The sequence below is a fragment of the Brachyhypopomus gauderio genome, chromosome 18, assembly GCF_052324685.1.
Source record: "Brachyhypopomus gauderio isolate BG-103 chromosome 18, BGAUD_0.2, whole genome shotgun sequence".
Taxonomy (NCBI): domain Eukaryota; kingdom Metazoa; phylum Chordata; class Actinopteri; order Gymnotiformes; family Hypopomidae; genus Brachyhypopomus; species Brachyhypopomus gauderio.
Window position 1 is genome coordinate 20,890,690 of NC_135228.1, and position 15,597 is coordinate 20,906,286.

Sequence of the window (15,597 nt, forward strand, 5' to 3'; positions counted from 1 at the left end):
CAAAGGCCAAACTAAACAGATGAGTCTTTAATCGAGTTTTAAACATTGAGACTGTGTCTGAGTCCCGAATAGAGGCAGGAAGATTATTCCACAATTGTGGAGCTTTAAAAGAAAAGGCTCTTCCACCTGCTGTGATCTTTTTGATCCTAGGAACAGTTAATAACCCTGCGTCCTGCGAGCGAAGTGAACGCGCTGGGTTATATTGTTCAATAAGTTCACTAAGATAGTCTGGAGCTAAGCCATGCAGCGTTTTATATGTTAATAAAAGTATTTTATAGTCAATACGGAATCTAATTGGCAGCCAGTGTAATGACGATAGTACGGGACTAATGTGATCAAACTTTTTAGTTTTTGTTAAAACTCGTGCTGCTGCGTTCTGAACCAGCTGGAGTTTGTTTATCGATTTACCAGAACATCCAGCTAGGAGACTGTTGCAATAATATAAACGAGAGGATATGAATGCATGGATTAGTTTTTCTGCATCACTAATATTTAATATGTTTCTAATTTTGGCAATGTTGCGCAAGTGAAAGAACGCTACCCTAGTTATATTATTAATATGTGTATCGAACGAGAGATCTGGGTCTATTGTGACGCCCAAGTTCTTTACCTCTGTGCTGGGGGTTATAGTAAAAGAATGTAGATTCAATGCTGCATTATGTATCTTGTCTCTCGCAGTCCTAGACCCAACTATTATCAATTCTGTTTTATCGGCATTTAGTGCTAGAAAGTTACACGCCATCCAATGTTTTATCTCTTCTACACATTTCTCAATCTTACTGTTTGCGCCTAAATCATCGACCACAGCTCATTATGTAGATAATAATTATAATAAGTGCCATGGTGCGTTCTTTAGTGCATCTTTCGTAAGATGTTTACCCAGTTCTGTGAAGTTGTAAATTATTTTTTGGGTCTAGTTTTTACGAAAACAGCAGCCGATTTTCAGAACCCACGCCAGCACGCCACAGCTCCACGTTTGCGGCCATGTCCGTTAGAAGCACCCAGCTTTGTAATCTAGCAGCTCGACAGGTGCACAAGACGAGCTATGGCTGCATCACACAAGCACAGATGAACTTTGCCCTGTAAAAGTCTGTTCACAGACGTGGGTCCAATCATGTTCTGCAAACCTGTCAGGCCCAGCCTCTCGGTTCCACGCAGCATCTGCCGTGTTTACCGCGGGGATCGAGTAGCTCCTCGAGGGCCCTGCTGTCGATATGGCGCCCGGGTCTATCGCACGGTCCAGCCCGGCTCCATCTGTGCGTCCGTGGGGCAGCGTCCATCTGGGCCCGGGGCTTCACCCTTCCACCCGAGCGAGTTAACGGACTCTTGGGAGGCGGTTCTCTCACGCTGCGTGTTTTACGACACGTAGGAGAGCGTATTTCCCTGCCGTGGCACAGCAGAGCTCGGCGGGAGGCACTTACACGCCATGTCAGTGACACTCGCTAAACGCAGCTATTGCTCACCGTGGCTCTGTGCCTCCAGAGTACATTGCTGTAATAATGTCATGCTTTCTGTACCCTTCAGGGTGTTTCCCGTGTCAGTGTGACGCGGGGGGCACGTTCGTCAGTGCTCTGCGCAGACAGGTCTTGACCTCTGGTGTTTATTTATAATGGCCATGTTCCAGAGGGAGAGGAGGATAACACGGAGGCTAACGAGGTGTGGCGCCCGGAGTAGTGCCCGGTCAACAGAGAAATCCTGTTAAACCTCGGCTCACGGAGGAGGAGGAAGAGGAGGAGGAAGAGGGCCCCGTCCTGGACATCCGCCTCTCCAAACGAGAGGCCAGAGGTCAGCCAGAAACCCCATCCAATCACACAAGGCTGTTCTGTACTCTCTGAATGGCCGTAATGCCAGCGTTAAGTTGAGCTCTGTTCGAGGCGGTCATCTACTTTGTCATTTTACAAGGGACAGTACCGCCGTCCTGCTCTTCCGCTGTTAAAATTAGATTCCCCCGCACCAGTGTAATCCACTTAAGTGGGTCTGAATTCTGGCTCTTTCATTCAAGGGCAGGTATATCTTTTCACACAAATCCTATCATCTTCTCACAGAAACCTCTCAGAAAATATTACTTCTGGTTTTTATGGCCAGCGGGAGCTGGTAATGTTAGAGTCTCTATACAATATTTCCATTGCCTTTCTCTGCTAGCCAAGTTGCCATTCAAGAATGACACCAAAATCCAGTTTGACGATGCTCAAATGGTACACAGGAGTCTGATTCTTTTATGCTGATCAACTACTTGATTCTTACTGTGCCCCAGGCATAATAGTTGAGATTACAATGTGTTTACAATGTTTTCAGATGCCAAACAGAAGATTACAGATAGGCTACAAACAGACAACTCTGACCATATATATATGATTGCTGCTGGATCAGAATGCACTAAAATATAAATCAAAACAGCTTGTACTCCCTCATAGAGACCCTGGCATCCCTACCAATACATAGGGCTCAACAAAGCTATACAATATATACAAGAAATGTATACTACACTATAATTATAGCGTATAGCTTATACTGCAATCATACTTTCACACTGTGATATGCAAGGCATATTTGAAAAATGTGGCGATATGATTTGCAATAATTTGTCTATATCATACAGCCTTCTTTCATGCATTGAACAAACAAATTAAGTACTATTTTGCTACAAAGAGCTGATAGGCTATAAGATACTGAACAAACAGACGAAGAAAGAAACGAATGAACAAATAAATAAACTACAGCTCATGATTCGAGGTCCGTCTGCAGGACGGTCCTCACATCTGCAGCCGGTCCAGTCTGAGTTCTGTCCACTGGCCCAGATCTGCTACGGCCACACAGCGTCCACACGGGTCCAGATCCACAGCCCCTTGATCCCGGAGGCTCCCCCTCCAATAGCACCTGGTCAACAGAATCAAATCCACAAACAAAAACGCACAGGCAAACAGAAAAGCTGTTTGGGCTCAGCTGAACTCTGAGGGGAGTCCTGCCCTCAAACAGCCACACACAATGGCCAATTAAGCAGAGAGGATTAGTGCCCTCCGCCCGCCGGGTCTCTCTCTGCTCCGGAGGGACGAGAACTGAGCCATATGGACGTGGCTGTTAGGCTCGGTGGAACCCAGCAGGGCAGTTGAACCCGGGCTGGGGCGAGCGGCCGTGCACCAGAACACCAGCGACGCAGGACGCTAAACAAAGAGAGGGAATACAAACGAGCAGAAAGCAGAAACAGACGTCTTGCTCTCGTCTTTTCTAATAGCGCGCCCGGCGTGAACGTGGTCTAGGGTAATTGCGCGGAGCTTTCAGGATTGATTCGGCTCGCCGTGAAGGTGGCTAGTTGTGTTTGTTATAAATCAGGGTCGGGAGAAAGCAGAAAAAAATACATGCGTCTGCTTCATGAAGACATATTAAGTTGAAGCGGCAGAGAAGGAGCTCCATGTTCTCTGGACGCCGAGGGCACCAGAAGACGGTCTCGCCTGAAAAATGGGGGGAGTGGGGAAGGTGGGGGGGGGGGGGGGGGACTCTCCCCCGCCTGCTACACTCCAGCGCAATGGCACAGAGCTAACGGAGGCGCTAACTCTGTGGTATCGTTTGAGCAGGAGTTGATGAGGCCATTCTTCTCTCTGATAAAAGGAAGGTGTGTGGCACAGGACAAACACAAAGGCTCCCCGTGCAGGTAAATCAAGCCACACGCTGCTCTGTAATCATGCCACGCTCACGGCCGAGCGAGATCGCCATCTCCAGCAGCGAGTTGCTGTGTGAACACCACCCATTCAACGTTATCTTTCGTTTTTCTGTTCAACCATTCGCAGGAGTCTTTTAGGCGCCTTTGTGCGAGGCGGGATCAAGGGGATGTTGGCTAGAGAGCTGGTGCAGACTCGTCTCTACACTCTCTTACATCACCAAACTGGAACAGAGCCAGATGAAACCAGACCAAACCAGGCCTCACACAACCAGAACCAGATGCTGAGAGAGAGAGAGAGAGAGAGAGAGAGAGAGAGAGAGAGAGGGGTCAGACGTCACCAAACATGACCTCAATGAAAACACAATCTCCCAGTCTTCACTTGTAATCTTCACTCAAAATGCAGACATACAAGACCCCAAGTTTCATAACCATATATTAATCTTTTAATATTCCTTCCTCTTTCGGGGCCTTGCTGGTCTACAGCAGAGTAGTAAAACCCAAACCACCTGGCCAGATGGTGAAAATTATGCTCAACAGTAAAAACTTTTTCCTGACCTTTGCTAAAAGTTACCCTCCAGGAGATAAAAAGTTATCTCACATTGGGCAATTGCACAAATGTAATAGGGAGAGACATACACAACGGATCTGTTCAACTGCATTATTTTGAGAGGCATTTCCTCTGCAGAACTTGGAACCCAATATACCCCCCTCCCTCAGCTGTGCTCTAATGCACACTCCACCCACCCCCACCACCCCCACCATGCCTACACCTAAACAGACACTGGCCTGCTGGCTGAACTTCTCATGAGGGCAGGCTCTCATCTCTACGACCGAGGGGAGGTAGGGGAGGACCAGCCCGGGTGTAGCTGTACAGTGGTCAGGGCAGAGAGAGCCCGGAGGCACGCTTGCTCCGAGTCAATATCCACACGGAGGGCTGTGCACACACACGGGGGCATCAAAGGCAGAGTTCCACTGCCCAACCTGCTGTGAATGAGCGGAGGAGAGAGAGGAGACCTGGAATCTCGGGTGTGTGATCGAACTACAAAGTCTCTCTGCCCTATCCTTTTACATATAAGAGACTGGACGGATTAGATTGAAAAAAGGTTCTCTTAGGAAATACTCGTATAAGAAGTCTGAATTAATGCACGTCTTACATGTGTGGTGTCACCTCACAATTTAGTAATTCCTTTGCTCAAACTAAACCTGATAATTAATTCCATAGGGACCCTAAATCTGTTACTGCTTTCTAATTAGGTTAATGTTGGTCTTGTGGGCACACAATATGCATGTACAAAGTATGAATAATTAGTGACTTCAGCGTGTGCATGTACTAGCATTTCTCCTCTTCGCCGGTTCCACCCACACGGCTTTCATCAAAAAAAATGTGTGTACATTTAATTCATGTAAGTTCATGTTGGGTTAAATCTGGATTTTTCTTGCTTGCACAACTATGTGCAGTTCTGCTGGAGTGATGTAGGAGTAGACTGGGAGGTTTGGGTGGGAGTCAGTCACACATGTTCAATATCAGGAGCGTGTCCAGGTAAAATGTAAAATGTGCCATATTTTGTCAATTGAGATTTTTACACCACAATCGAAATTTGTCCTCCGCATTTAACCCATCTGTGCAGTTTGAACACACACACACACACACACTAGTGATTACTAGGGGGCTGTGGATCACACGTGCCCAGAGCGGTGGGCAGCCCTAGCCCGGCGCCCGGGGAGCAGTTGGGGTTAGGTGCCTTGCTCAAGGGCACCTCAGTCATGGCCTCAGGTCTGGGAATTGAACCCACGACCCTCCGTTCACAAGACCAGTTCCCTACCACTAGGCCATGACTGCCCCAGGAGCGTGTCCAGGTGCGTGTCCAGGAGCGTGTCCAGGTGCGTGTCCAGGAGTGCTCCTGCTATAGATCCATTTGTTCCAAGTGTCCCAGTCACAGGTGATGTTCTGAACACAGGCCCCCAGTCACGGGTGATGTTCTGAACACAGGCTCCCAGTCACGGGTGATGTTCTGAACACAGGCCCCCAGTCACGGGTGACGTTCTGAACACAGGCCCCCAGTCACGGGTGACGTTCTGAACACAGGCCCCCAGTCACGGGTGACGTTCTGAACACAGGCCCCCAGTCACGGGTGACGTTCTGAACACAGGCCCCCAGTCACGGGTGACGTTCTGAACACAGGCCCCCAGTCACGGGTGACGTTCTGAACACAGGCCCCCAGTCACGGGTGACGTTCTGAACACAGGCCCCCAGTCACGGGTGATGTTCTGAACACAGGCCCCCAGTCACGGGTGATGTTCTGAACACAGGCCCCCAGTCACGGGTGATGTTCTGAACACAGGCCCCCAGTCACGGGTGATGTTCTGAACACAGGCCCCCAGTCACGGGTGATGTTCTGAACACAGACTCCCAGTCACAGGTGATGTTCTGAACACAGATTGATCTCCCACCACAGCACAGTCAGTCTCTCTCTCTGCTGTCGCTCGACCAGTGTGACGTTGACGCCGTTTCCACCCGGACGAAGGGAGCGATGTCAAACACGGGGGGGGAGCGAGTGGGGGGAGGAGTCGTCTGACTGATGGAATTCTTTGGAGGAGTTCTGCTACATTTACTATTAGGATTTAAAAATCTTTCAGGTGTTACAACTGCAAAACAACGCACATTCGATTTGTACGAGAGTGAAGAAGTTACGAATGGGGACGTAAGCTGAAATGTCTGACATGCAGTCAATGTGTCTTCGTGTAAAGGCAAAAGACACAAACGTTCAGTTCCTTTATTACTGCAGCTATAATCTTCTAAGAGTGCCACCACTGTTAAACTAATGCACGGCACCTACTAAAGATAAGAGGTGAAGAATGTGTCTCCAGTCCAGAGCAGATAAACAGCCCCCTAGTTAAGCACACACTTTGGATCCTTGGGTCTTATCCCACATTGGACTTTCAATCACCGAACCCAGCTGCAGAACCCACCCAAACTGAACAGGAAAGGGACGAACGATTCACCTTAACACCAAACTGGAGCAGTGGCTGTTTTTTTTCCATTAATACAGCATCTTTCCGATTTTAATGATTGCGCACACACACACACTCACACACACATATTTCAAGCATGTTTTTTCTAGATAATGATGGTTGTTTTAAGAACATAAACAAACTAATGAATCGGGGAGGGAATCTCCTACATTGCGGGAACCTCAAAGAGCTGTAGAGGTTTTTGCCACAATTTACAAGAGTCGGAAAAGAGGACACGCTGGCATGCCAGAGCCACATGAGGGGAGAGTAGATCCCACAGCACTGACCACTGGCGCTTTCCTTATCCGTTCCAGCTGCTGCCAGATCTGAATCCCCTCAAGCTTTCATGTTTGCGGGGCGTATTTTGTCTGGCTTGGTTCCTATGGCTGGGGCGGTCGGGCACGAAGAGGAGGGTGGAGAAAACCGCAACGGGGACCAATCACACGTCTCACTTTAACCGCATGGAGTTGAAACCCCCACCCTCCCTACGCCCCCACTTGGCATGACGGACTGTTGTCACATTCTCTCCACGGGGCTCGGCGTCTGCGTGCATGACCGGATCCATTTGGACGGACGCCCGTAGACGGCGTAGAAATCTTGCGAAGGGTGAACCGTGCGGCGAGTCTGTGGAACAGTTGAGGCCGTGATGGGAAGATCTTCCAGCTCTTCATGGTCCTTCTGCTGTGACAGGTGGGAGTCTGTGAGATTTAAAAAACCCAGATAAAATGAGCAAGAAAAAAAAATTATTCTTGAAAAATCACCTTCACGTTCTCCCCTGCTACTGCTCCAAACTCCGATACGGCCCAGACGCGTCGCATCAGCTCGTAAAGAGCCGGCCAACATGAGGAGATGGAGTTTAGGGCGGCGTGCAGCTGCTCGGAACAGGATCGGCACAGCTGATACGAGGCACAGTTAATTGAGTATAAACGCGTGATTTCATGCATCGTCAGGCACTCGCATTAAGGCAGGGGCCATCAGAGAAATCGTGAACCAAACACAATTAAAACTTTGTCTCCCCTAAAAACGAGGCATCTGTTTGTTCAGTACAGCTGAGTAAATACGTAGACTGGCATGGTGGCAGAAGCAGGACTCTGACGGAGAGGACCCACCGCTGAGGGTCTTTAGCTGCTCTGAACCCAGCTCCAAGACAGCAGGTCAACACAGGTGAGCCCCCCCCACTACTCTCCCCAAAAGCCCACTAGAGACTTCCAGCTTGTGCCGCACCATGACTAAAAGCCTTTTACTTAATGAGAACGCTGAGTTAATTACCAGTATAGATCCATCCTGTGAACTACCTGCGAAGACCAGAAGATATTTTACATGCAGGAAGTTAAAGTGGTTCACAAGCACCACGCTGTCAGGTGAAGAAAAAAACTAACTAAAAAACATTTGTCTTGAGGAAACAAGGAAAACGCTGGTCTAAAATCAATAACGTGTTTAAGAGGACGGGAGAAGAATGTAGTGGCGCTCTTCACACCGGCCTTCTGCACTGACCCTCTCCAGTACAGTACTCCACCCTCAAGTACTCCTCCAACCCTCTCCAGTACAGTACTCCACCCTCAAGTACTCCTCCACCCGTCTCCAGTACAGTACTCCACCCTCAAGTACTCCTCCAACCCTCTCCAGTACAGTACTCCACCCTCAAGTACTCCTCCACCCGTCTCCAGTACAGTACTCCACCCTCAAGTACTCCTCCAACCCTCTCCAGTACAGTACTTCACCCTCAAGTACTCCTCCAACCCTCTCCAGTACAGTACTCCACCCTCAAGTACTCCTCCAACCCTCTCCAGTACAGTACTCCACCCTCAAGTACTCCTCCAACCCTCTCCAGTACAGTACTCCACCCACAAGTACTCCTCCACCCGTCTCCAGTACAGTACTCCACCCTCAAGTACTCCTCCAACCCTCTCCAGTACAGTACTCCACCCTCAAGTACTCCTCCAACCCTCTCCAGTACAGTACTCCACCCTCAAGTTCTCCTCCCTCTCCAGTACAGTACTCCACCCTCAAGTACTCCTCCAACCCTCTCCAGTACAGTACTCCACCCTCAAGTACTCCTCCAACCCTCTCCAGTACAGTACTCCACCCTCAAGTACTCCTCCAACCCTCTCCAGTACAGTACTCCACCCTCAAGTACTCCTCCAACCCTCTCCAGTACAGTACTCCACCCTCAAGTACTCCTCCAACCCTCTCCAGTACAGTACTCCACCCTCAAGTACTCCTCCAACCCTCTCCAGTACAGTACTCCACCCTCAAGTTCTCCTCTACCCGTCTCCAGTACAGTACTCCACCCTCAAGTACTCCTCCAACACTCTCCAGTACAGTACTCCACCCTCAAGTACTCATCCAACACTCTCCAGTACAGTACTCCAACCTCAAGTACTCCTCCAACACTCTCCAGTACAGTACTCCACCCTCAAGTACTCCTCCACCCGTCTCCAGTACAGTACTCCACCCTCAAGTACTCCTCCAACGCTCCAGTACAGTACCCCACCCTCATGTACTCCTCCACCCGTCTCCAGTACAGTACTCCATCCTTAAGTATTCTTCCAACCGTCTCCAGTACAGTACTCCACCTTCAAGTACTCCCCCACCTGTCTCCAGTACAGTACTCCACCCTCAAGTACTCCACCCGTCTCCAGTACAGTACTTTACCCTCAAGTACTCCTCCACCCGTCTCCAGTACAGTACTCCACCCTCAAGTACTCCTCCATCCATCTCCAGTACAGTACTCTACCCTCAAGTACTCCTCCACCCGTCTCCAGTACAGTACTCCACCCTCAAATACTCCTCCACCCGTCTCCAGTACAGTACTCCACCCTTAAGTACTTAATTCGTCTCCAGATCTATTCAGCAATCTCCACTCTCCCCTTGAACAAGTTTCCCAACAAATACGATGCACTATTCCTGTTTCATCATGTTGCAGGTGTACAGATGTATTTAAAGTGAATAATATTTATTTGTAAATAAATGTGTTTTGAGGATTAACAACATTTGGATGTTAAAGTATAATGCACACGGCATTTGTCAACTGCCTTTTGAAATGCTAAAAAGCATGGGTTCTCTTTGGGACTGCAGCTGACAGAAAATATAGTTATTATATAAATGTCAAAATACAGAACAAATAATATCAATTCACAAATGAGAACTTTTTATGATGCAAATGAATGACACTTCAGAATGTTAATGACCAGTGTTAGTCATGTGGAGGTTCGGGACTACACAGAAATAAGCTTGTTAGAATCACGGAACAGAAAACAAAATAAAAAACAACAAAAAAAAAAGACCACCAGCACAAAAATTGTGATGGTGCAAAAGCTCTCAGCTCTTCACAAAGAACCATTGTTCTTTCAGTAAACCAGATGGACCATAAACTTTATTTGCTTCCAGCAAAATTACTTGTTCACTTATTGTAGGCTTGCAGCAATTTATTTAAGTTTTTGCAGTCCAATGACTTTCCGTAGCCAAACCGCACTAGGATCAAGCGATTTCCTCGTCTCCAGAGTATAGAAGAAAAAAACTCTATAAGGCAATGCAGGAAAACTGTCAAAAGAGAGTGGATTACAAAAGGCGTGTGGTGCGGGTGTGACGTGCACCCCCAGAGTGCTCAAGGCTCCTGGGAGTCCCGCGGATCGCCGGCTCACGAGGAGCGGGACCCTGGATACCCGTCCAAGTCCCGCAGCTGTCCGGCTTCCACTCACGGTGCTCATGCCTGGAGGACGACCCGAAAGAGGGAAGAGGGCTGGAGTGGCACGTGATGACGGTGCAGGCTCGAAGTCAGAGCTCACAGCTGCAGGAAATGAGGTCATAAGCAGACACGCACACACAGACAGTGGAGGAATCAGGACACGCAACAGTTCTGGATTTGTCTTTTATTGACGGTCTTTTACAAAGCAGATGCAAAGTAACCCGGAGTAACAAAGGACGAACGCAGCAGGTGAAGGCCACATCATTTAAAAGTAAATAAGAGACGAGAAGCGAGAGCAGGCCGACGGAAGAGAGCAGGCAGGAGGCCGCAGACTGAGCTGAGAGGCAAAGAGAGATTTCCTTTTCCATTTAAAGACAGAATAAACATTATCCTTCACAGAAGGGTGTAACGGCCTCCAGAGCAACCCAGTCACTGTCATACTAGAGGGAGCTTGGTCATCAATTTAGACGGAAATTTGAATTGGTTTTTGCAGAATGCAGAAAATGTAAATTATTGTCTGTTTTTCATATTTTGTTATTGTGGCGCCTTCCGGAAGAAAATGGAGGGGGAGGGGAGAGAAACAGGAGCCAAATGGGGTTTCTGCATGTCCTGGTGTGTCATACGCTCGCTGAGGAGGAACCGTGTGGCTAAGCCCGGTCCACGGATACTGCTCCGGTTCACAAAATAAAACACATCCGTAACATAAGATCCAAAATAGCAAACACAAAGGGATAAAAGCTCGCTCAGAGGGGCGCCACGCGAGCTCCAGGACGTTCCACAGCGTCCCGCGGGGCAGGCGGGGGCCGGTGGGGCCCGGTAGGGCGGTGTTGGCCTCTCCACCGTCTCTCCTCCCTTAGGTGGGGTTTGCTTGCAGGGTCTTGGACGCTGCCAGCATCGCTCGGACTTTAGCCATGAGGTCCTGTAGGAGAGGGGAGAGAAGTGAAGAGATGTGTGACGAGGTGTAAGAGAGCAGATAAAAGCGCAGACACACACACACACACACACACACACACACACACACACGCAGTCCATGCAGACACATGAGTGCCATTCAAACTGCAGATTTGCTGTGTGCTGGATGTGGGATGGTAATCCATGTAATGACACGAGCCTCGGGGGCAGCGTGACGGCGGCCAGCAGCCACACACTGCCCAACTCACACACACACACACACACACACACACACACACACACACACACACAGCCCAACTCTCACACACACACACTGGCCAAGCCTTCTGCTCTCATTAGACCCATGTATGCAGCACCTTACACACACACACACACACAATCATCACAGCATCATTATTACAGAAGGACAGTTGGCACGCTAGAACACAGGTCGTGTTACCGGGTCGTGACTGATGTGCAATGCCCTGGAGACAGGCCATGTCACCCCCCACGTACACACACACACACACACACACACACACACACACGCACGCACGCACGCACGCACGCACGCACGCACGCACGCACGCACGCACACACACACGCACGCACACACACACACACGCACACACACACACACGCACACACACACACACGCACACACGCACACACACACACACACGCACACACACGCACACACACGCACACACACGCACACACACGCACACACACGCACACACACGCACACACACGCACACACACACCTACGACTGCGCAATCTCCTTCACTCAGGCCGCGATGTGGGTCATGTTTCAGCACTGACAGCTTAATGTATCCCCTTGCCCATCTGAGCGAGGACCCTTCAGCACCTGGCCCGGCCCGCTGACGGCCCTGCTCACCGGACCCGCTCACCGGACCTGTTTGTTCTGCACCAGCCTCGAGACCACACATCACAGCGGGGGGAGAGGCGGACACGCAGCCCCGGTGAGGGAGCTGTGAGCCGCCTACAGGAGACGTGTCACCGTCTCTGAGCAGAGCTGCTGCACACGGCTGACGCACACTGGCCGGCCGGAGACATCGACCCACAAAACTCCAATAAAGGCCCAGCAGAAAGGATCATAAAACATATAAATGAGTAAAGCAAAGGCAAAACACAGGCGCACACACGTGCTCTCTCTCACACACACACACACACACACACACACACACACGGGAGGCAGGAGAGAGATGCATTGGTGCACACTGCAGTGGGGAAGGAGGGTGTGCACTGCAAACAGTCCCAGTCCTGCAGTAACAGCTGCACTACAACGGCATTAGCAGGCAGTGCATGAGCAGTGCGCTCCTACAGAGTCAGAGAAACAAGCGTAGGGCAGTGAATTGATGTAGCCCCGCCCCTCAGTAGCCCCGCCCATCACAGGGCTCTCCGTTCTGATAATACAGCCTGTGGTGGGCCTGCTGCTGAGGGCTTACACCCTCGCCTGCTCCTGAAAACTCCTTAAATGTGACCCATTCTCCTCGCGGAAGCAGCACCAGATAAAACCTCCACCTAAAGTCTCAGAGCGCTCGAGCGAGCCGCCGCTAACCCCCCCCCCCCCCCCCCCCCCCCCCCCCCCCCCCCCCGCTGAGGTAACATCCACCAAAACGATCAAACTTTAACATTCCTGTCACTTTAAAAGTCCCCTCACGGGACCCTCGACGTACACGCTCTCTTCACTAAGGACAAAGGCAGAACGGTGTGGTCACGCACGCTTCCCACAGTGTGACCACATAAACCGACGCCATCGTAAACCCGACGCCATTATCGAAGACGACGTGTGCTCACAGCCTAAACAGCTCAATGTAACTGACATAATGCTAGCAGACCTCATGCTTGGTGAGCTTATAAAAGTATATGGCTTGTTCAAATGATTGATGACTCCTTCCTTCCCATTAGGTGAAATAACTTTTTGTTTTTTTTTTTAAAGCAAATTCTAAACTATGGTTAGATTTATTACACCTTTAATGTGGTATTTATTATGACCTGTGATCTAGACTGTCAAGATGAAAGACTAGAGAGTCAGTCGAGTACTAATAAACAAAGCAGCTGTTTTTGTCTGAAGGGGTTGGCGACTGAAATCATAACACTGGATTAGAGTGACGGCAGAGTGTGTGTCTGTGTGTCAAAAGCTGACGGCGCTGCAACACTGTAGTTTGTCCAAGTTTATTCCCTCAATTAGTGGAGCAAGTAGGAATTAATGCATATCTGGATCCCGTGAACAGTGCAGTAATCTAAGCAATAATTATTACACTGCTTGTGAGTTATGACTTGTTGCAATGTAATGGGCAATTAAATTCATACCGCAATGTTCATCTAAATTAAATTAAACAAATGAACATGAAAAAACAACAACAAGACACTACACAGATAGGAGGCAACATCGACTTTAGAGATAGACAGGTGAGGAGGATTCAATAGAACAGCACCTGGGGCCTTGCAGACTGCACGACCATGTTTCAACCAACAGCTCGTGGTTCAACCAACCGCTCGTGGTTCAACCAACCGCTCGTGGTTCAAACGTGACCCGGTCTTGCAGATTTCCCCTTTGTAACATGAAGGATCCAGCCCCTTCTCACACGAAGCCACCCAGAACTCTACCACTGATCCAGAATGCAAAAGGACGCTTCATCATCATCAGTCTTCTGAAGTTCATGCATGTCGCTCCAATGTCACCTTCACTGGTTTCCAGTAACCACATCAGATTTAAACACACATTGCTCACCTACAAAGTCCAAAAAAGGAGCAGCTCCTCCCTACATGATGACAAAGCCCCATGTGAACGTGAGAACTTCCAACCCTGAATACGGCTCCCCTAGAAACACCATGCTTGAAGTCTCATTGAAGACATGAATCAAGACTATTCTGCCTTCCCAGACGTCATGGACAACAGAGTTTGTCCCTGCAGTTTACAAATGCAGACTGAAGATTCATCAATTTGTGGAATATTTTAAAAATACTGAGCACTGATTATGAGAATGGATTACTAACATTGTTTCTACTGACTAGCTGAAACTAGCACTTATTTTCTAGTATTGTATGTTCTTGCACTTCTTGCTGTCTTATACTTATTTTGCACTTCTAGGTATCTGCACTAGTTCCTGTATTTCAGTAGACTTCAGCAGAACTGAGGCCAAAGTAGGTTGAAAAATGGTCAGCTTCCCAAAAGAACTGGTTCGATGGCTTTGAACAGTTAGGACCATTCAGTTCAGAGAAACACTGCATTCATAGATGGTATGGAACATCACTGGAGACAGAATAAGGAAGCTTTAGCTTCTATGTGCTATGCTAACTAGAAAAGAACCCTAGAAGACGTGTTCAGAGAGCCTGAATAAAGCGCCCTGCACAATGCCACCGAAAAAGGCTCATAACCGCTTCAAACCCAGTCTATCCAAGGAAATGTACTCACACAGCTAATTTAAGAGAGGTATCCAACAGAGGGAAATATATATATGTGTGTCTTTAAACAAGACATTTCATTTCGTGGGACATAGTAGGTTAGTCCAAATCAAGGCCATTTCTACTATCCATGAACAAATATCATCGGAAATGACTGCACAGTCTAACTTACTGTCAGCAAGTATTACAGAACTGTTCTCACCATCTGTTTTATGTGACTTTAGTCTTCCTACTGAAAGTCATATACTGGAACTCATTTCCAAATCAAATACATCGACATGTTGTCTGGACCCGATTCCCACATCATTACTAAAGGCTTGTTTGCCTTCAATCATCTCCATCATAATTAGAATTATTCACGCTTCCTTGATCACTGGTATAGTTCCGCCTTCACTGAAAGTTGCAGTAATCCGACCTACTCTCAAAAAACCTGGTTTAGACCCCTCGGACTTAAATAACTACCGACCAATCTCAAATCTGCCATTCATCTCCAAAATCATTGAAAAGGTAGTTGCAGCTCAACTCCAGTTTTACCTTCATAAAAATGATCTTTTTGAAAGGTTCCAATCTGGGTTCCGTTGTAAGCACAGTACAGAAACTGCATTAGTCAAGGTAACCAACGACCTCCTGAGAGCAGCTGATTCTGGCTTACTTTCTATGCTTATTCTCCTTGACCTCACTGCTGCCTTTGATACCATATCTCATCGGTTTCTCATGGATCGCCTGGCTAGCATTGGGGTCAGAGGTACAGTTTATAAATGGGTTGCTTCCTACCTTACCAACAGGACACAGTTTGTTCAGATCCAGAACCACAGGTCAGACTGCTCAACAGTCTGTAGTGGAGTCCCACAGGGTTCAGTATTGGGACCGCTCCTGTTTAACATATACCTTCTACCACTTGGCAATATTTTCCGT

The 15,597-nt window shown here is 48.6% G+C and overlaps 1 protein-coding gene across 1 annotated transcript in view; it reads right to left on the bottom strand.

The window, feature by feature from the left end:
• Positions 1-10,527: 10,527 nt before the first annotated feature.
• sfswap (splicing factor SWAP) overlaps positions 10,528-15,597 on the bottom strand; it is a 44,205-nt gene continuing 39,135 nt past the window's right edge. The window contains exon 15 of the mRNA XM_076979570.1: positions 10,528-11,277. Coding sequence (XP_076835685.1) covers positions 11,212-11,277 — 66 coding nt within the window. The 3' untranslated portion in view covers positions 10,528-11,211. The remainder of the gene's footprint in view (positions 11,278-15,597) is intronic.